The sequence below is a fragment of the Hirundo rustica genome, chromosome 10 (assembly GCF_015227805.2).
Source record: "Hirundo rustica isolate bHirRus1 chromosome 10, bHirRus1.pri.v3, whole genome shotgun sequence".
Taxonomy (NCBI): Eukaryota; Metazoa; Chordata; class Aves; order Passeriformes; family Hirundinidae; genus Hirundo; species Hirundo rustica.
In genome coordinates this window covers 706285-727929 of record NC_053459.1, presented here as the reverse complement: position 1 = coordinate 727929, position 21645 = coordinate 706285, and the positions used below count along the sequence as shown (strand labels likewise).

General features: G+C 40.2%; 1 protein-coding gene across 1 annotated transcript in view; it reads left to right on the top strand.

Annotated features, from left to right (window-relative positions):
* Positions 1-5011: 5011 nt before the first annotated feature.
* The window catches only part of CLSTN2 (calsyntenin 2), a 378177-nt gene continuing 361543 nt past the window's right edge, over positions 5012-21645 (top strand). The window contains exon 1 of the mRNA XM_058421872.1: positions 5012-5114. Within this exon, the coding sequence (XP_058277855.1) occupies positions 5030-5114 (85 nt within the window). The 5' untranslated portion in view covers positions 5012-5029. The remainder of the gene's footprint in view (positions 5115-21645) is intronic.

The following is a 21645-nucleotide window of genomic DNA, read 5'->3' as shown; positions in this document are numbered from 1 at the left end:
AATATATATATAAATATATAAAAATATATATTAAAAAAATATTTATATATAATTCAGCGTGTTCCTGGTTTAATTTTCTTGAAATTACATCTTGGCTATAGGCAAAATACTTACTCACTTCCAATTTTTAATTTTAACTGCATCTTTCCCAATTTGGGTCCAATGTTAAGGTTGAAATCCTGTTGTTACTGCCATTAAAAATTTTCCATAGGTTTGCTAATTTTCTTGTTCTCCTCTGGCAGTCGTGTTAATGCTATAAAAATATGTTTTCTCTGCTTCCAAATTCTATTTTATTTACATAACATGAAAAACATCTTAAATGTAAATGTTTTAAATGAAAGATCCAAAGTGGGTAACACAAAAGAAGGGTAATAGCACCCAATGATTCATCTTGCACTGGAAAGACAAACAAGTGTTTTACAGAGGTGTCCATCAAAGGCCTGCTTGGATGTGATTAAGCAAGATTAACTTTTAGCACGTAACATGACTTTATTTAGTGATCTCTCACAATAAAAACCCAGGAAGTTTCATAATACATTAAGAATAATAACGTCTTTGGAAAGAGCAAACCCACATGCCTCTTCTGCAGCCTCAAACAGGACGGATGTCTTTGAAGCTGAGGAGTGTGACTGGAGCAGAGTTTGAAGGCAGCAGGGCTCAGTGCTAAGGATTCAAATACCAGAGCTGAGGAACTGAGTGCACATTTCCATTATTCTGATTAGCCACTGTCGGATTAAATACACTTTCAGAGCTCCCATCTGTATCCTCAAACAGGAATTACAGCACTGTGCACAAAACGTACAGGACAATGCAATAGCCTGTCAGCAGTATTAATTCCCACCATTACAGCTATTTGGCTTTGCTTGGGTACTTAATGGTATTTAAACAAATACTGTTCTCTCCCCACCTTTCATGTGATTTTTCCTTCTGCAAAAGGCCCTTTTGTTTAAAAACCTTCCCAGTGGTTATAGAACACACATATTTATTATTCAGATGGTTCATTTATTAAGAATAAATAATTTAAGTATATTTTCTTCTGTTTAATTAACACATTAGCAGTTGCAGCATATATGGGAAGTAATGTTTCTATTTATACTCATTTCTCAGGCTGTTTGTTTTGTTCCGCTTGATGGCCACTGTGCTGATTTATTGAAAGTTCCTGACCTGCAAAAGTCTGCAGAAATGCTTGCAAACTTCTACAGAGGCAATGGCCCCTGTGGTAGCAGTAGCAAAATGCTGCCTCATTCTCTTCATGTCCTCTGATCTGCAAGGCAAGTTTAAACCCATGCAGCAAGAACAAATAATCAGGATGGCCCTAGGCCTACTTCATGCTTGTTGGGAAGAAACATAAATTACACCATTGTTGTTGCTACTGCATTTGGCACACAGCAAAACAGTTATTTTATATTCACCAGCAACCCCAAAATTTCCTTCCATTCTATTGGAAACTTATTTTTCTATCCTGTGATTGCAACAACACTATCAGAGAAAATGCATGCTCTATAAGACTATTCTTTAAATTCATTTTCTTCTTTAAAATGGCACTTATGCTGCTTTCCCTTTTGTTTCTCCAACATGAAAATACACTGCCATTCTCTTGGGCAATAAATAAACATTTTGTAAATGTGATCACATCTAGATTCCTTTACCTTAGTTGGTTGGTTATTTCAAACTATACATTAACATTTTTAGAATCATGGCTATGGGCACCAACTCAGGTTACGTGCTTCCGATTTTCGGTGTTAGGCAAACATGTCCTAAAATAAAATTATGAAGAACTTGGAGCCTTAGACCCTAATCCTGCAACAAGTGTTACAACAGGGTTTGCTGTAGGATTTGAATTACATGTATTTACATACTGAATTCTTTTCTATGGATGACAAAGTGACTTTTATAATGTTAAAAGAGATTCTTCTTTTATAATTTCCTTTATTTTTGTTGCTTCAGTTATTTCTTAACTAATGAAGTCTAATGACTTAACAGTAGAGTAACCCCAATTTACACTTGAATATTACTGCTAAATGCTCTCTTCTTTGTTACTTAGAAAATCTAATATTCACCTTGATATTAAAGACTGTTATTCAGAAAACATGAACATTCCAATAGTTAAAGCTCCCAGCTAAATGTCCTGATATATGATGATGTAGGATCAACCATGACCTTGGAGCAACCCAGATTTCTTCAGCAAACTCTGCTTGTCAGGGTTAAATCCTGACCTCCAGCAGTATCTTGAATCCACACTAGGGAAATTATGATAAAAATAATCTTTACATCTCCAGACTCAAATGGATCTTTCTGATTGACTGCCTCTGGTGCTAGGTCTGTGTCAATAATTCGCAGGGAATGCATGGCTGTGACCTTTTCCCCCTTGTTTTAGAATTTCTATTTTACAGGACCAATAAACCATGTCAGGAGAAAGTGGTGGTTCTAGACACATGAATGGATGGATCTCAGGTCAGAGGTAATCCTTCAGCACGCTCCTGTTTGGGACTAAAGAATACTTCTCCCTGCTGTAATGGTTCTGTCAAAAATGTATGGAAGGAAAAATTGAAGGATACTCAATTAAGATACTTAACTCTTCCAGTTAAGCAATGATTAGAAAGAAGGAATAAAATGAGTAAAGGATTTTCCACTTGCTTTCTCAAGCCCCAGTGAAAGCTATAGGAGTTAATGGACACACTGGGTTGTCAGCATTAAATAGAAGAGGTAATGTCAATTATCTCTTACAAATTCCTGCACAGTGCCACATTATCATTGCTGTTTGTAAACCTTTCTATCCATCTACATCCATCACCTGTATGAGACACCAGCAGAGGACTGCAGAACACCCAGGCTGTCACACCAATAAACAAACAGAGTCATGTAAAACAGAGGGGTTTTTATTAAGGTACCACAGCTGAAATAAGGTTTTGATTCTGACACCACTGTAATGTTATCTATTGGTGAAGCTTCTTCATCTTTTGTGCTTCAGCTCCCCGCCCATGGAATGGAGCAGCATTTATCCCTTTTTATTTCTGTTATCTGGCTTATTTATTTAGACCGTAAGTTGCCTGAGGAAATGCTTCTTCCTGTACAACTTCTGCCTTGCTAACCTGCTCTCTACATCCCACCACCAAATGAGCTGTATTTGGTATTGTTAATAACAGGCTCATACTAAAAATGAAATATTTTCCAGTTTTAGCTCCCTCAAAGACTTGCTGGTTCCCTGCAGGAAAATGCCCTCCTCTGAATTATGATGCTGTATTTATATATATTTATATATTTTATGTTTATTTTAATATTTATTTCAGAATGTTAGTCCACAGGCCATATTTCTCACCTTTCATAAAGTGGTGTTAAAAATGCTTATGGTGCTTGCCACTTTATTTATTTATTTATTAATAAACTGCAGTCCTATAGATTTAAAAGTTTTTAAAAGAAGTGAATGCTGGCAAAAATTTTATTTTTCTGTAGTTTTCTAGTACTTACTTTCGGTTTTCCCTGTTTTTTTTCTATACAGTGTTCTACTCAAGCTCACAATAGAGATTACAGGAAAGCAGATTCCATAGCTAATTAGTTAAGCAGCCAAAAAGAGCTTTAGAATTTTGTCCCAACACTTTTAATTTAGACTTTTTTTTTTTTTTTTTTTTCTGAATGCAATATAACAGTAAATGAGTATTTCCATCTGTCTTCCTTAGCAGATGAAGCATTACATTTTTGGTTTGGAAAAGGGCTTGAGTTCTTTTCTCTGTGTCCCATACAATTTTTACTGCGTGTATGGACAGGAGGAGGTAGGAATCCTGTGTTCCATCTACTCAATGCAATTTGCTCAAGGAGTCATGCTTCTAGCACCCCATAAAGGGAAAAATAATGGAATAACGACAGAGACCTAAATGCAAATGACTTTTTTCAATGACAGTGATGCCTTTGGTGCAAAGGTTCCACGGCGCTCTGTGGGATGGCCCCTGGGGTTGCTCTCAGGCATGAGGTGTTCAGGGAACATTTCAGGAGAGCATCCTGACATTGCTCTGTCAGAATGACAACGCTTCGACAGCCCAGTGACCAACAGGAATCCCTTGGAGCGGTGATGCTGTTGGAAATACTGGCTTTTCCAGAGTCAGGAGGCTTTGATGAGCAACTCATGAGACAGATCACAGATGAGGGAGCATTTGAAGGAGGGAGGGAACTTCGAAGGGTACAAGCTACCTGCAATAGTTCCTTGTGGCTCTCACAGCTTATATGGAGCTAATACCTCGTGGCCAGTGTAATGTGTAATCATAATGTGAGCGTCCTCACGTTTGTCGGTGCTTTCCTGCTAGAATATCTCAGCTGTCTGCAATCCTGGTAACGAGTTGGACCTGGGCATAATCTGTGAGGCCCCCATGGCCGGCTTTTCTTGACCCACTCTTTGTGCATCACTCTGAGTCTTGTCAAGGCAGTCTCCGTGTCTAAGGTTTGAAGCCCTGTTAATTTGTCGTTCATTTTTCCCCTTTACCAAAACCTTCTCAATTTGTCCTTTTCCTCCCACAAAAACATTTCGTGTCCTCTTCCCACCTTGGGTTTCCAAGGTTTTCTGTTTCCCTTCCAACTTTACTGAACCGTTACTTTATCTTTTCTTCTCCGTTCCTTTCATTCCAGCTGCCACCTTTTTGTCTTCCTTTCCCGGCGCCCTTCGCATCCTTCACCAAAGCCTCGTTTTCTTCCTCTCCGTCCCACCTCCCTCACTGCCCACCGCTCTGCCGTGTCCTTGCTCCCGGCTCGCCGTGCCCTCCCCGCGTCCCCAGCCCGGCCCTGCCCCCGCGGGGGTCTGCGATGACACCTGCACGGGCAGGTACGCGGGGGGCGGGCAGGTACGCGGGGCCGTCCCCCGGCTCATGAATATTCCGGCCTGCCCTCGCCGTGACGTCGCCGCTGTCCCGGGCGGGGGCCGGAGCCGCCCCGGCGCTGGCAGCGAGGGCGAGTGAGGGCGCGGCGGCAGCAGCCTCCGCCCGCCGGCTCGCCCGCAGCGCCGCGCGTACAGCCGGGCCGGCAGCCGCCGCCAGAGCCGGGGATGCGGAGGCGCCGCTCCTGCCGCTGGGGCCCGGCGGCGCTGCTGCTGCTGCCGCTGGGGCTGGGCAGCCTGCTCGCCGCCAAAGGCAGGTACCGGGGCGCGGGCCGGGCGCGGCTGCCCGCGGACGGCGGCCGAGCGCTGGGGCGGGGGAGCGGGGCGGCTCCTCGCCCCGCGCGGGGCTCCCTCACGGAGGGGCGCGAAGTTTGGGCGGGGGGGTCTCGGCGGGTCGGCAGCGGCTGTCCCGGGGCGGTGCGGGAGAGCCGGGCGGGCGATGTCGCTGTCGCCGCGGAGCCGCTCCGCCGGGAGCCGCGCATCGGGCACGGCCGGGGCTGCGCCTCCGCACGCCGGCCTGGGCGGGGGGAGCGGGGGAGAAGCGCCGTGGTTCCCCCAGGCCGGGAGCGGGGGAGAAGCGCTGTGGTTTCCCCAGGCCGGGACAGGGCTGACCGCGGCGGGGTCCAGTCGCTTCCACCTCCCAGCCAGTTCAGGTCGCACAGGTGTCGGCGATTTCTTGCCTCTGCTTTTTTTTTTCTTTTTCCTTGTATTGTTTCTATGCAGTTTAGGAGAGGCTTTCGAGCCCCAAGTTTTAGAAACTTCATCTCGGGAACTCTGCCTCAGTCTATTTTATATTATTTTAAAGCGTTTCCGTTGCTCTTATTTTTGTGTGGGGCTTTGGTGTTTATTAGTGAACATGTGTGCGAGAGAGAAAACTTCAGCGTTTGTTTTCTTAGCAAAACCCCAACCGTTTGAGCCGTAACTTTGTGAGGAAATTGGTTCTTTCCAGCAAATGTTTCTTGACTTTGTTTACGTTTACGTGTATGAATAGCAGAAAGTCACTGTAGGAAAGGAATTGTTCCTTCTTCTACTGACCCACCGTGCCTGGTGGGAATGCTGTGTTTTCTGGGCAGATTAACATACAACGCGTAACATTTTGATGGAGAGGAGTTGCTTTCCTTCTCTGTACTTTCTAATGTAATTCTAGGTATTTATGTCCTTGATAAGGATCTTTTCTTTAGACAAGCGTGGGAGGTTTTATTTCGTGGGAGATGTCTATTACGCTGCCGGCAGTGCATCCGACAAAACGGGGCCGTTCTCTCGCTGGGCTCTGCTGTGCCTTTCACCACTGGAGGGCTGCAGAGAACATTTCTGGATAATAGGAGCCACCATCTCCCAGTAGTTAGTGGTTAAAAATAGGCATTTTAAGGTTATTCATATTGATAATCAAGTGCTTTAATTTTTTTATTACTTTATATACCTTGTTTCTTAAAATTGGATATTTTCAAAGACTATAATGATGTATAAATAAATGAAGTAAGATATCTTGGTGCTGTATGGAGTTAATATCTGATATGCTTTTTCTTCCTCCACTTGATTGGTAGATGAAGGAAAAAAGGGTTCTTTATAAATAAATAAACCTTTATTTCAGCAAGAACCTCATGCTGCTTTCTCCTTGCTCTCTGTTTTTCTACAGTTAGCAAGTTTTAAGTTAAAAGGCATATTGTGGGTATTTTGTGCACACAATTGCAAAGCTTGGTGCTGTAACCCCAACCTGGACTTGTGGCTTGAAGGTGCATTCTGGGGGGAGATAGAGGTAGGATGTGGTGGGTGTGTACAAAGTTCCCCCTGTGCCGTGAGCATGCTGTTGTATAGAGGATCAAAGACAACCAAAGATAATTATTTCAATTCTCATCTCATCTGCTTTGCTGTGCTCTGTTGCTTCTCATTTAAAAAAAAAACCTAAAGCCCTCTCCACCCCTACTCCTTTTCCCCACATGTTTGTGAGGATGGGGAGAAGGATTACAGAAACAGTTCTGGTTCTCACATTTCACTCAGTAGAAAATAACAATTTCTTTCATTAAATATCTCCAGGTTGCAAAAACTGTTTGTTTACTCTCAATAGAAAGGGGGAACCTGCCCCGCCTCCCGGAAAAAAACAACCCCCCCCAAAACAAAACAAAAAAACCCAAACAAACAACCCCAAAAAACAAACCAAAACACCCAGGTCTCCAAAGTTTTCCAAGGAGTAAGAAATATGAGGCAATATCAGACTGTTTGGAGGTGGTTAGTTACAGAACTTAATGTGTGTATTAAATATGCATATGCAATTTGTTACCTCTGCAGCAGGTTGTTGACACTGAGATCTCTATCACAGTGTCCAGTAAAAATCACCATTATGGACAGAAAAAAGTTTAAAGTATTTTCAGATAGCTTTGCTCAATAAGACAGAGAGGCACACTTTTTGGGTTATTGGAATTGCCTTAATGATGTCTGGCAACTGTGTGAACTGTCTTACAGTCTTCAGTTACAGGAAACAGAATACACTGAAGGATAAGATTTGTTTTTTCTCCCCATCATATTCAAAATTCATAGGTCCATGTGGTCACAGGCAGGAAGCAATACAACCTGCAGCACGTTTTGTCTCCCCAAATCTCTGTGTAAGGCTGATCTCTTAAATAAAATAATAAATTATTCTAGTATGTACTACTGAACTACTCAGTGAAGTCCTAAAAGGGCTGTCATATGCAAATTTCTTGTAAGACCAAATTAATCCACCTCTTAAATTTCACTGTATTTGAACTTCATCATTACCATAAATAACATTCTAGTCTGAATTTTTAAGTACAGCTGAAAGCCTCTCAATGATCTGAATAACTAAAGAATATTTGATCCCAAATAAATTAATTACATGGACAAAACTTGAAGTCTTAGCCGTTGCGGACATTTCCAAATCAGTGGAACGTTCAGTCCCACTTGGCAGGTCTGTGATATGAGTGCATCAGATCTGACTCTCAGCAACACAGGAACAGCTGACCCAGGGAGACAGAGTCAGTGTCTTCTGGGAGAGAAATGCCTTACAGCCTGGGGAAGAAAGTGGAGGAACACCTTTGAGAACACACTGGGCAGATCCTAGTCTGACATTTTCTGCATCACTCAGCGTTTTCTTGTATTTCTTTTTATAGTAAATAATAATTAAATGCTTCTCATTATCAGGTCATAGGAGACAAAAAAAAAAGCACCTTCTTTTTATCCTCATCCAAAATACATTAGGAACAATGTTCGGGCAAGTGCTTAGGTCAGAAGATGGGACATGAAGCAACTGTGCTTTCTTTTGCTGGTGTTTCCTGTAGCTCACCAATAAACCCCAATAAAGACTTGTAAATGATTCCATCTTACGGTTTCTTTTCATGAATAAACTGAGTTAGCAATCTTTTTTTTTTTTTTCCCCCAGAGTCTTTTGATTGAAAAGCAGTTCATGAAGACTGACTCTTGTGTCTCACAGGATAAAAGATTCGTTTGATTATGAAGTCTGGGTGTCAAGATAATGAAATGATTCAGAGGTCTCAAAAGACAGAAGTCAGTATTTGATAGCAACTTTAGTATTCAGGTATTTCAGCGTAGAAGACTGACAACTGTATTTAAATTGTCATTATGAAATTAGAATATGTTTGCCAGTCAGAATCATATTGTTACTAATTTTAATTGCATTACTTGGAAGGCTACCAAGACTGGGAACTTAAGATTTCCAAAGCATATCTTAATTGTAAGCAGTGTGTGTGCCACTTAAAGAACACCCTCCAAGGTGTGTCTTTTGTCACCTCCCATTAGGAGGCTTGTGAGCAGTCAGTTTCATCCTTTTTCTTCCTCTTTAAAGCAACTGGTTTTGAACTAGGAGGGTTGTATCTGGATCTGGACACGTCTTTTCCTGCCCAAATAGCACGCGTAAAAGTGACCTCAGTTTTCTTTAACTGGTTTTTAAACACCCAGGAGGTGAGAGTTGTGCACCTCACTGGGGGTTTCAGCACAAAATTCAGGATGCCTGTAATGCTTCAGTGTTTTGTTTCCTTTTATGAGCTGGAAATTTACTCTATCAAGAAGGTTAATGACTGGAATCTAACTGTTTAAAATGTGCAGGTGTCGATATCTAAAGTGCACTTGAGGACAGATCACTCTAAATGCCTTACAATTCTTTGCTGTGTGCATTCCAATAAAAATGGATATGATGATTGCTTATAGATGTAGAGTAAGGTGAGTTACATTGGGTAAGTTGTTAGAACATTATGCATTATAATATGGCATCAAAATTCAAGTGACTTCTTGATAAAATTAGCCTAAAGGCTCTGGATGTGTGTCTGTCACTTCATCAGTTAATTCGGTAATTGTCATTCTCAATAATGGATGTTAAAAAAAAAAAAAAAATTCACCGTGTCTTAAACGCTGATTTAAGTGCCCACATATAATCTCCCTGCCCTGAAATTGTGTTCTGTGTGGAAGATGGGTGATTCTTAAAATCCGTCTTCTCAGAAATTATTTGGGTTTGTGTAAATCTCTCATAGTGCTTGGTGGTGAAGTATCCTTGATGCTGCTGGCTTTGTGGTACAGGTTGGGTGTGTACAAGATGTTCAAGCTTGGCAGAAATTAAAGGGATTGGAAAAGTGGTTCAGGTTTTTTTTGACCCTTAAGGATAGAAACCAACAGATTATTTAAGAATATTGGGCTAGGAAAAACAATTTTTGGAGCTTACCTTAAAACATGTTTTGGAATAGAAGTGTATTTGCTGAATTACAATTCATTTTAATGTAGCTTCTCTCTGTATTGATTTTAAAGATGGCCCAGCATAGATTTGCAGTTTCCCAGCAGTTATTGCTGTTATTTAGATGTTTGGTCTTTGTATGAGGAATCTTGACCCTCGTTAAATCAATGTGAGATTTGCAGCATATCTTGGTAGAATTGGAGTTTCATCCTTTGTGTGTTTTCCTATAAATGTAAATAGTTATTTCAAAGCTTTTAATGTTGTTCTCCTAATAGTTGCCTTTATTCAAACAGGAGAAATGTTTGATTTTATCTCTTTCACCTTATGGCTTCCCGTGGTATAGCTGCTTTCGTTGAGCCAATAGAATTGTTCATGGTGGCTTTTGTTTAGTTTGTTTGTGTTTTCGTTGTTGTTGTTGTTCTTTTCAAAGTGCTTTTTATTCAGCTTAAAACGATGAAGTGAAATGTTGGCCAGGATGGGTATCCTGCAGGTTTAAGTGTGGTTATTCTTCCCTGTGCTGCCTGTCAGAAGAGCTGTGTTGAAGCAGGCTGTTTGCTCATTGTCTGTATTCAGCCCCATGCTTCCTGCCTGGTGCTGGGTGAATATGGGGAGTGTAGTAAAGTAAAGAGAGCTGCACTCTCCTGAGGTTTCACTTGCGCTCATTTTGTGGAGCTGTTTCTTGTTGCTGTTACAAATCAGACCAATCACTTGAAGATGCATATCCCAAATATGGATAGCACTTGGCTGATTTTCTAATAACAATGATTAAGAATGACATTTATTTTACTACTGCTTTTCTTTGCATGTCTTAAGACAGTTAAAATGAAGTAGGACACCTTTTATTTCATTTGATGGAAGTTGCAATCAAATGCAAATATTAAGATTCTGCTTTTTGCTCAGCATTCATCTATCACTCATTTGCTAGCAGATTGGAGTAAGTAAAACAGGTGTGAAAAAATAGACTGCTCATTTTGAGACTGATTTCCTCATTCTTTCTTGCTTAGATTCTCCTCTCACTGAATATGCACGTGATTAACAACACCGTGTATGCGCTTATATATGTACTGCATGTGTCTGAGCATTATCAGCTTGCAAGGACGTAATGACTTTTCAGACACTTGGGTTTTTTCCTTCTTAAACTCTGAGCTTCTGAAATCAAGCAACTAAGAAAATTCAGTCTTTTATCACCTAAAAAAATAATAAACCCTACCTCAAACGTGAGGGAGAAGTGCAAAGGTCATGCAGGTAAATCACAAAAACTTACAAAGGAAGTAATGAGGGTTTCCCTCATAACTTGGTGGGTTGTTTTCATCTTACACCTGGCTCTTGGAAATCCAATCAAAGCCTGACTGTGGCTGGAAAGTATTATACCCCTTGCTGGGACTGGGTCGCAGATTTGCAGTAATTGGGTTAAATTTCTTGGTTGTGAAGGGACTTGTAAAATATGGATTGGTGGAACAAAGTTAAAATAATTTGTGAACTCTCTCTCACCATCTTCTGTATGATAGATTATGTTGGTTTCTGAAATTTGGTTTGGAGTTAGTTTCACAGAGGCTACTAGCACAGGTCAGTCTGTGACAGAATGCACTGGCAGGTATATTTGAGGCATTTCTGAAGAAACTGTGCAGCAGTCGTGTTTGAAGGGTGATTTTCCCTTTTCGTTATGAGAGCTACTTCAAAAATTCCTGAGCTACAGCTGAACAGATGGTATTTGCCATTATTGTCAGGCTTAGATCTTAAAAGTTCATTTTTTCTTCCTTAGTTAACAGAATTTTAAATTTGCGTTGAAAAAGGAAAGCTAGAAAGATGTTAAATGTCAGATTTATACTTAACTGCCTTAAAAAGTCAGCCTTTTGATAGTGGTCTTTGAACCTGGCAAAGGTAGACCTCAGATTCTTGACTGGTGTCATAAAGGGAAAAGCATTGGCCACTGAAGCCAATTGTAGTCAGTTTCTATCTTTTTCTTCCTCAAAAAAAGCATAACGACTGTGTGTGTATAAAATGATCAAAGTGCAGTTATTTCAGTGTTTTGCTGAAGCAAAAGGCACAAGATGAGGCAGAGTTATTGAGATGAAATAATTTGAAGAGAAATATTTTGAGGTTTATTTTGGGAAGCTAAAATAATTTCCTTTTTTAGCTTCCTCTGTGTTCCTCCTTTAATGGTGGTCTTTGGTGTTGTGGGATTTCTGGGCCTGTTCCAATGGCTCAAAAAAAAAAAAATCAAGAAAAACACGTCTATTTTCAGTAGGCTTGTATTACCATTCAGCTGTCCATCTAAATTTGTAGGGATTCACAAATCAAAAAGAACTGGAGCTTCTTGTGAAGATCAGCAAAAAATATCTGAGAGAGAATATTTTTGGTGGAAACAACTTGGCCTCAAAAAATGTCAGTCTGTTTGTTGGATGTTTGACTTCTAATAATAAAAAATGTTAAGATATTTTGTCCAGTATGTTTTCTTTTTAATAACTTAAATCTGTGTAGTTTTGACTATAATGCCTTTATTTAGAAAGTACTTTAATTTGAGATATCTTGAAAGAGTTCTCTTATAAGTTCAGGGGAATATTTACTTTTTTTCCCCCCCTCCATTCTGCAAAATACAAACTTGTCCTGTTTTCCAGTCTCAAAGAGTATATATTCTTTAATGTACAGTGGAATTTACTAAGGGATGAATCCTAAAATGCTGTAATGATTTTTTAAACTCTCAATTTGAAGGCAAAGAGCTAAGTCTTAGCTAAGAGCTAAGCATGGTTTGGCTTAACCTTCTTTGGAAATCCTTGAAGCTGAACAATATGAATGTTTTCCGTGCAGAATGAGGCTGTGTACTTATTTTGCACAATAGAGAGCATTTATTTACAGCAAGATCAACAGAGAAGGAGAAGTAGTTTGGTGTTTGGATAAGCAAAGCGGCTGGCAAATCAGGTTCTGAGGTTTTAAGGCTTCAGTGCTTTTAGCACTGCAAACCCAGCAAGAGGGACAGGAGCCCTGAGCCACGAGCCTTCTCCAAAGAGCTCAGATTGGTAGGAAAATGTTGAAATTCTGTAAACTTTCGGGTGTTGTGGCCTTGACTGTGTTTCAGGAAGCAGTTCTCTGAGACCAAAAATTCTAAAAATAAGTTAGGGCAAGGGAATAAGGGTCTGTTATAGAAATTTAATTATAGACCAGCTTCTGATTATTTGGAAGCTAATAAAACTCAATATATTTTTGCAAGACTTGCCAATATTGCCAGATTAGTGGATTTAGTGAAACCTTGAGAATAGGTGAAGGGTAAACTGGGACATTGAAGGAAAATTAATTTTAATCTGTGTTTAAGTTCACCACTTTCTATGCTAAAATACCTTCTATAAAGTGCTGACTGTTGCATAATTGTAAAGGATTTCTGAGATTTTTTTGAGTTTATCTTTACAAAATGTTTCCTGGGTATCTTTTTGCAGATGTTGTCTAACCCAGTTCTTTTAGGCTGACTGCATGTTATAGAATTATTTTATATTCCACATAAGCAATTACTCTGATATAATTTATGACCTGCTGCCTTTTCACTTTTCTGCTGCAATGATTATAATCAGTGTGTTGAACAAAGGAGGAAATTGAAGGCCAAATATGCAGGGGAGTTGAATCACCCGCGAGCTGGAGACGTCTGGTGTGATCTGTGGGCAGGGAGCTGATTGCAGTCTTCCTGGGGATAATGTGCAGATCTCTTTCTCAGCTATTGTTGCATGCACAGGAGGAGAAATTTGATGATGGTGAGGCGAGGCAAGCAAGGAAATGCACAGTGGGAACTCCTGGAAAAACAGTGCCAGTGGGATGTTGCTTAGGGATTATTCTGCACTGTTCGGGGCAGCACTAGCAGCTGCTCCAGTCCCTCCTCACCAGGGAGGGAAGGGACAGGAGCATGTGGGACATCACATGCTACTCTTGGTTTCTTCTCTGCCTCATAAGAAATGTAGTACTTCTAAGGCTCCAGAGGCTGGGCAACTGAACTGAAGGGCTCTCGTTACGGAAAATCTGTGGTTTTCCTGACTGGCTTGTAATACTTCAGCTGGTTTCATGTTTTTGTATTACAAGTTAAATTTTGAGTTTCAGATCTAAATGTAAAATTTAGTAAGAACTCTGTAAACTTGGCAGTATTTTTGTGGTGCATATCAGTGTATGTAGTGAGTCTGTCAAAATTCAGCACCCTGTGATCTCTCAGAGATCTGGAAAGCAGAAAGAAAATGAAATAGAACCTTTCACATTCATAGGCACGTAGAAATTTATGTCTTATAAGTTAGGGCTTTGCTCCTAACTTAGTTCCTGCTCTTGCAGGAAATTGATCTGAAATGTAGAAGAACTGATATTTAATTTCTGTAGCAATAAGTGCTGTTATATTTGGTGGTCCCATTATTGATTGGAACTGATTCCCGCCAGCTTTGTATGACCCATCTGGTGGGGAGCTCACTTTGGCTAAACTTCAGAGTGCATGCAGCAAAACTGAGAGTGATTTCTGCCCTTCAAAGGGAAGGTTCATCATAGCCTTTCCAAAATATCTGGCTCAGACAACAATTGCACCTGCCTTTGGAGGATGAGTTCCCCTGTGGTCCTTGTGAAAAATAGGCTGCTCAAACTGCACAGGAGCCGCAGCATCCTGTGCTCACCCTGGTGGTTTTTTTCCAAGATGTGTCTGATGGGGAGTGCTCATGATCTCATTGCAGGAGGGGAATGGAGATGTCGTTGCTAGCTTACAGATCCAAATGGGTTGTGTGAGAGTATGACCCTGAAAAGCTGCTGCACTCTTCACTGCAGTGATTTAGATGGAGACACATTGGCTGCAGGGGAATTTCCATGCAGTATTTATTTGACAAAAATTGGAGGAAAAGCACGTGCTGGTTTTATGGAAGTATAATTCTGAAGCATTCTTGTATTTCAGGGGCACATCAGCTCAAGTGGAAATCAATGGCTTGTTCTCATAACTATGGGAAAGTTGGCTCAATCCTTGTGTAATCTGCAAGTTTGCACACAGGAATTCAGTGACAGAACCTGTGTTGACCATGTTTGATAGCCCTTGTACAAAGTAATGCTCCACATTGTTGTGACCTGAAGTAGAAACATAGTAAGTAGTATGAGAAATGAAAATCTGTACTCCAATCTTTAATCAAAATTTTAGTTATTATGTTTGGCAAAAAGTGGGCAAGCAGAGCTGGGTGCACAGGGAGTCTGTGCTCCACCAACTCGCACACCAGCTGTTAGTTCTGCAAATATTTATTCTATGTATTCATACGTATGCATAAGCATTTCTCAGCAGTCTCAATAGCCCCCCCCGCCCCAGTTCCAGTTGTGGTGCCTATTGTCTTTGTCTGCACATGTTGCGTATGCATGGGCTCTTTCTTGGTGGTCTTTTAGCTCTCTCTGGTGGTCATTGGGAGGAAAGCAAAGCTCTCCTTATTAGTTTTTGCTGATCTTAGATTCTCATGCAATTTTGCTTGCATAAGCAGTTTACATGTTTGCTCAATTTTCCACATACTGCTCACCATATTCCATCTAGTTGTTTCCCCTTTAGCCTTATCTGGCAGTTTCTCAGAATTCGTCTTTGTGTTAGTCTTCATTCCCACGGTACAATCTCATCATTTTATATATGTATTTTTTTTCAGACACGAATCATAGTTATATCTCTCACAGTAGTATGCTTGAAAACCCAACAAACCATTTGGGATCATGCTCCTATGTGCTGGCAGAAGTGATGAAGATTTTCCAGTGATTTATCTGGGTATGTGTGTGATAAAGTGAGACTTCTGTGTGACCCATCAAACACCTGACTGCTGCTGAGATTAACTTGTTTGGTTAACACTACAGACTTGGTCTAGGCAGGAGAAAAAATAGAGTGCTTTTGATTTTAAAATAAGTTTTCATCAGCTGCTGACTGGGTTAACTTGATATTAGTTATGAATTTCTGTGTGTGCTATGTTGACCATGCAGCTGCAGATCTGTTATTTTCAAATATCACTGAAAATAACATTCCAAGGGAAAATTTGCATCTTGTCTTCCTAGCTTTCATAGCAGGAATTACCTGAGGTTTGACCACTCCTCCTCTGTATTCAGACCAGGCTTCAGTGTGACCAGTCCCAGTGGTTTGGGTTTTCTTTTTCTTTCTTTTTCAGAGTAGAGCTACTGACTTTGTTCTGACTGTACTGAGGTTATAAACTCCTTTTACATATGCTAATGGTTCACTTTTTCCTGCTATAATTCAAGAACAGCTGTCTTTCTTGAAGCTGGGCTTGGTATTTCAAAAGCATCTAGGTATCCACATCTTCAAATTGAAGGAATCATTCTGGAATATAAACACATACCTTTGTAGAAGTAGTTGAAATTCCAGGGAAGTTCTGTGTTCTTTCCTTCCTTTGCCTTTATAATAAGGGCAAATATATTTTAATATTTTTTTTTTGAGTTTTTGTTAAGAGTATTAACTTTTGGATGGGATAATCTGCTGAAGTGCTTCATTTGCATAACAAGTTACTAGAATGCAGTATTGATTGGTATTCATGAGCACCAACATTCACTGAATATCTTGGAAAGCTAATTAAAAATTGTAATTGACTTTATTCCTCTTTTTCCTGTTAATGTTTCCTTTTTCTGTCAATTTGTAAAGTTGGTTTTTGTCTTCAGTTTTTAAAAATAACCAGTCGTCAGCACAGTCAAGAGACTTTGGCAGCCTGTTCTGAATTGTTCAGGTGCAAAGTTATGAGTAAGTGGGCTGAAGTCTCCTGGGGCTTCCTGATACCCTCTTTGTAACACAGCTAAGTTTAAAGACAGAGTGTGTGCATATTTCGTAGCCTCTTTAGATTAGAGAGTAAGATTTTAATTTAACAATTTTAGAGAACTAGAGAAGAACCAAAATGATGATTTATTTAAAAAAAAAAAAATCTTTACATATGTCAATATTGTTAAAGTCTTTAAAAATCTTTTCTTGAGTGAATTGCTGCCTGACCAAGTGATGTGGTTACTGTTTATGTGCTGAAAAGTGTCTTTATTGCATCAGTTTTAGCCACCGTTTGGTTTAATTGATGTTCTGTAACATGCAGGAGAAGATGACAGAAATCATGATATGGTCCCTGTTTCTGATGTCTTTGAGGTGAGTATTGAGTGAGTCTGGGATGCTGTACCAGAAGGTATTGACAACACAAATTTTCCATTTCTGGAAAATTCTGTTTAGCCCACCCCAACCTTCTGACCTCTTTTTTTCAAGGTGCTGACCACCTGGGCAGGTTATCTGTTCAACTGCAAGTCCTTTCAGTAATGGACAGAATTCTTGAATCTGCAGTTCAGAGAAACTCGTCAGAGTATTTTGTGCAGGACACGACTGTTGCCATTCCTACCTTTTGCCAGTGAAGTTTTGATTGCATTCTATGAGAAATATTGAGTATCGTGGAGCACTTGGTAAGGATATTAAAACTAAGTGGAATGTGTTAAAATAGCTTTTGCAGGTAGAAAAAAAGGTTATGAGAAGACTAAGAAGACAGTTGATTTGCTCAACACTGACCATAAGATGCAAACTATTGGATGGACAGGGCTGTTTCTCAGCATGACGCTTCTGAGAAGATGGATTTTGAAAAGTCTCATTACCAACACATCTGAATGCAGCTGATAAAAGGATAAAGTTCATTGCTTGTGCTTTTTGCAGTTCCTTGTGTTGTACTCGAACTTCTCATACAAAATGTTGCACCAGCAGCTGAGGGAAATGAGTTAGTCCAAGGTTAGGCTTACTTTAGGTGTATATATTGCCATTTAAAATGTAGATTTATCTGTCAACTAATTTTCAAAAACTCTACCCTAAAGAAGGATTTTTCATGCTGTTAACTCTTTTAAATGCATTTGGAGCACTGATTCATGAAAACATTTACCATTTTAACTTGACTTTCTTGAAGAGAACTATAATATGATGCGAGCACTTGAGGAAATTGTAAAAACTGCTTTAAAAATATTATGTATCCTTGCTGCATGCCTTTTATTATTTATATGTACATACCCTGCATATTCTGAATAAATGATTGTATGTGGAGTTCAGCTGTTCCATTTCCATTTTCTGGAGCAATTGATTGGTAAGCTTTGGGCCAGTGTTTCTGTGAATGAGAGTGGTGCATTTGTTAACTTCTTAAATATTAATTTCTAATTTTTTCAGGCAAGATCTGTAAACAGTTGAAGCACAGAAAATACAAATATGTTTTATGCATTTCTTAATGACTTGGTGAAAAGACATGCTTTTTGTCTTAAGTTTAATGTCTGTCTTTTTGTTAGACATTATTTGTGGTTTGTTCTGTAATCAGACGGCTTTTTGGGATTCTAATCACTTTAATTATGCTAGCTAATGTCTTTTCCTGGTTTTTTTTCCTTCATTGAAGTCAGCAGGCTTGTGAATGAAGTTGAAAGTAAAGATGTCAAAACTGGCATTTCAGTTGGGAAATCATAACAGTGCATATTCTGCGGATGGGGATTAGTGTCCAAGGCAGTACAAAACTGCGCTGTGTCTTTTGCAAGGAGCTCAGAAACCTGTATTTCACAATGAGATGACTTTGTATTTGCCTCTAAATGTGGCACTGGAAGGAGAGAAGGCTCTGAGCAAAGACATTGCTCATGAGACACTACAGATTTGCTCTTCGTGCTTCCTTCTTTGCTCTGTGAGATTCCATGACAGGATTTGGATTGAAGTTTGTTTTCCTTTGCTGCTTATTCTTCATGGAAGAGGTGTGATGTCTTTTCTGTTTTAAATGCTGCTCTTTGTTGAGAGACGAGCCACGTTTTGTGACAATCACCTTGTCGCCTGTTCTGTTCTCCCAAGCCAGATCTCTCCACTCTGCAGCTGAGTGAGGAACAAGGTGGAGTGCAGTGAAAGCAAGTAGTGCATGCTGTGCATGTGGAGCCAGAACATGGCTTTATCTGGCTTCCTTTGTTCCTGGGAATGGGCAAAATTGTCTCTGAATTCTGTCACAAACCAGCTTGGGTGGTGGTGGTTGAACCACTGTTGTGATTCAGCTCTGCTGTTAAAGCAAAACAAGGCCCTTGGTTTTGAGAAGTGCACTGAAAAGGTGTTCCCCTCTATAGCTTCTGAAGGAAACATCTTCGACAGCCCAAATGCCCTGTCCCAGAAGGTTTAGTTAGCTTGGAGGAACTCCGACTAGCTGGTTCTTTTCTTTTCTTGATTCAATTTTCTTTCCTGTTGCCATTTTACAATCTGTAGCTGTCCTTAATAGCATACACTTTAATCCCTTTGAAGTGCAGCAACTCTATTGCAATTTTACCCGGGATGTAGAGACTGAGGCAATACTGGCACCGTGGCCTTCTAATTCCTAGGCTCCAGTTCTTCCCTTCCTTTTTCTCGGGGTTTTGTACTATTCCTGAGAAACAGTTTGCAACTTCTTTATTTTTTTTTTTTTTCCCCCAGTATTTTAGTTATTTGACTTGTGGTTTTTTGGGGGGTTTGTTTGGTTTTGTGTGGTGTGTTTGGGGTTTTTTCTCATTTTTTCCTTTGCTGGCTCTGATAGTTCTTAAAGACTTCTTTTCCCCTTGCATTATGTTTTAATGAGTCTGTTAGCTGTGATAAAGCTGTTTTATTTATTTGATCTCCTCAAGAAGACAGCGCATAGCTTGGATCCTGTCCTGTCCAGAGGTGGATGCTCTGCCCACCAGCACCCAGGGGTTACTGGTACCAGTTGCAACCTTTCTGCAGTGGTCTCAGAGCCAGTGCCTGTTCCCAGCTCAGACAGAGCTGGGCTGGAAGTTGTGTTTGCTGCCTGTGGACGTGTTTGAGCAGCAGCCTGGGCTGGTCCAAGGTGATGGAGCTTCTCCTGGAGTGTTTGTGCAGTTCTGTGTTGCAGGGCAGAGGATGCTCTCGGTCTGTGCCTGCAAAGAAAGGGCCTCTGTGAGCCACCTCCGAGTGTGCTGCAGCAGCAGCCACTGCTAATGCAGCAAGGTGTGTGCTCTGTGACCAGAACTGGGAGGCAGCTGCTAATGAGGGCAGTCAGCAGGGCAGCTCCATGTGTGAGTGATTTCTCAGCTCCTGGCAGTGGTGCATTCAGCACTGGGGTGTTTGCTTCAGGCCTACACATCTTTCTGGTTTGCAGGGCTTTTTAAAAGGGTTATTCATTATTCTGAGCATCCCCACAGCATCTGAGAAACATGGGGGTTTTTTTAGTTAAGCTCTGATACCAATAGTTGCACTTTCTTCCCTGAACTAACCTACAGTATGACTCTGCTATGTTCCAAGGATAATTGAAAAATGTGGTGAACATTTCTGGCAGTTACTGATTTGTGATGTGCTGTTGGATCAGGCAGTGTACATCGGGCTGGCATTCATTCCTGTTTGCCCACTGTCCCCTTGCAATGTCACTGGGTACGTGAGCCCTTGTGGCACAGCTGGTGACATTTGGTGACAGGGATGCCTTGTCCTTACCGAGGCAGGAATATGCAGGTTGCCATGTCGTGATTATGCCCTGACTGGAAATTGCTGTTTGGGCCATTACAAATGTATTTCTTAGGGTGTTGCTAGTTTTCCTATCACCTCAATTTATGTTTAAGTTTCTCCACCAGCAAAAGCACTGAAAGAGCCTCAGAAAACAGAGATGGGAGAAAAGCTCGCAGGCTAGTTTATTCTTTTTCCTTTTTTTTTTTTTTTCCCCAGACAGAACACTTTGGCTCTTATATCTGCTTTCCATTTGCATAGGTTTTCAGTTTAGCAATTCTAGCTACTGTAAAATAAGGATGTTATTTTTAATAGGTGTGAAATTATAGATAAGAATGGTTTGAAAGGGGGGGAAAAACCACCCACCAAACCCCCAAAGCAAACTTATATTTTAATACAGATGCTATTTATATTCACATTTGGTGTATTTAGGCGTAACAGCTAATCTTGGCCTTGATTCTGAATGAAACATAGTTTTCTTTTCCTTTGTTGGCTAGGGAAAGTTAAGAATTGTTTCTTTGCATTCTTTTATTCTTCTCCTTAAAATTCCATATGAGTTAGGTTTTAGACTGCATAAAGTGTGTAACTACTCTTATTGATTTTTTCCTCACTGATGGAATAATGGTCATCTCTCTTCTTAGCTGACTCCTGAGATTCTGTAGGTCACCCAGTAACATAGTAAAATCAAACACAGACACATTATTTGTTAAACTGTACACCATGAATAGAAAATGAGCTCTGAAGTGAGTGACTGGTCTTGTATTTTATTTTACTACTGAATTTGTTCTTGTGGTTTTTGTGGGTTTTTTAAAATATCATGGGGTATTAATATAGAAAAAGCAGTAAGTGACAGAAACTACTGCTTAGATGGAAGTGCCATGTTGTTATATTAGGAGTAGCTGACAGATAAAATGTTAATTATAATCTAATCGTTTGCACTCATGTACAAAAAAAGGGAATCAGAATAATGTCTCCAATGTTTTTACCTCTCTTTGTCCTTTTGTGAAATCAAGATTAGTGGGAAAATTTCATAAGGTGAAAGAGAGGACCTAAAATGATGTGTGAGCCATTTAAGCAATAATTTCTAATATTCATTTTTTTACTTCATGAAATTCAAGGAGGAATAATAAAGCCATGAGTATAACAGCAGGGACTCCTCCTTATTTGAGAAGAGGTCTCAGAACAAAATTAAGACAAAGCTTTATTTTAGTCTTCACAAAAATAAAATTAAGTCAGTTCATACTTTTAATCATTTAGAAGTTGTTCCCCATCTTGGCTGTTTATTCTTGTGAAAAAGCATAATAAATTTCATTTGAAAATAATTATCTTTTAATGTGACACAGCTTTACCTTGCAGGAGGAAGCCTCTCTCTGCAGCACATACTGTTGTGGGGTTTTTTGTCTAAGTCTGTGAATAGACCACTTTCACCTTAAATTACAGCCCCCATCCGTGATTGCTTTCTTTGTAGGTTCTCCTGTGCCATTTAATGGGGTTTAATGGGAAACTCCTGTGCAGGGTTTCGTACAGCATCAGTTAGGGGACACAATGGAGAAGGCTGTGGTTCTTTTCAGACTGATACAGGGCGTCTCTTCTATCCCACATTAATATCAGCAAAGTATTTCTTTGTTCCATTTAGAGAATTATTCTGCAGTCATAATGCTA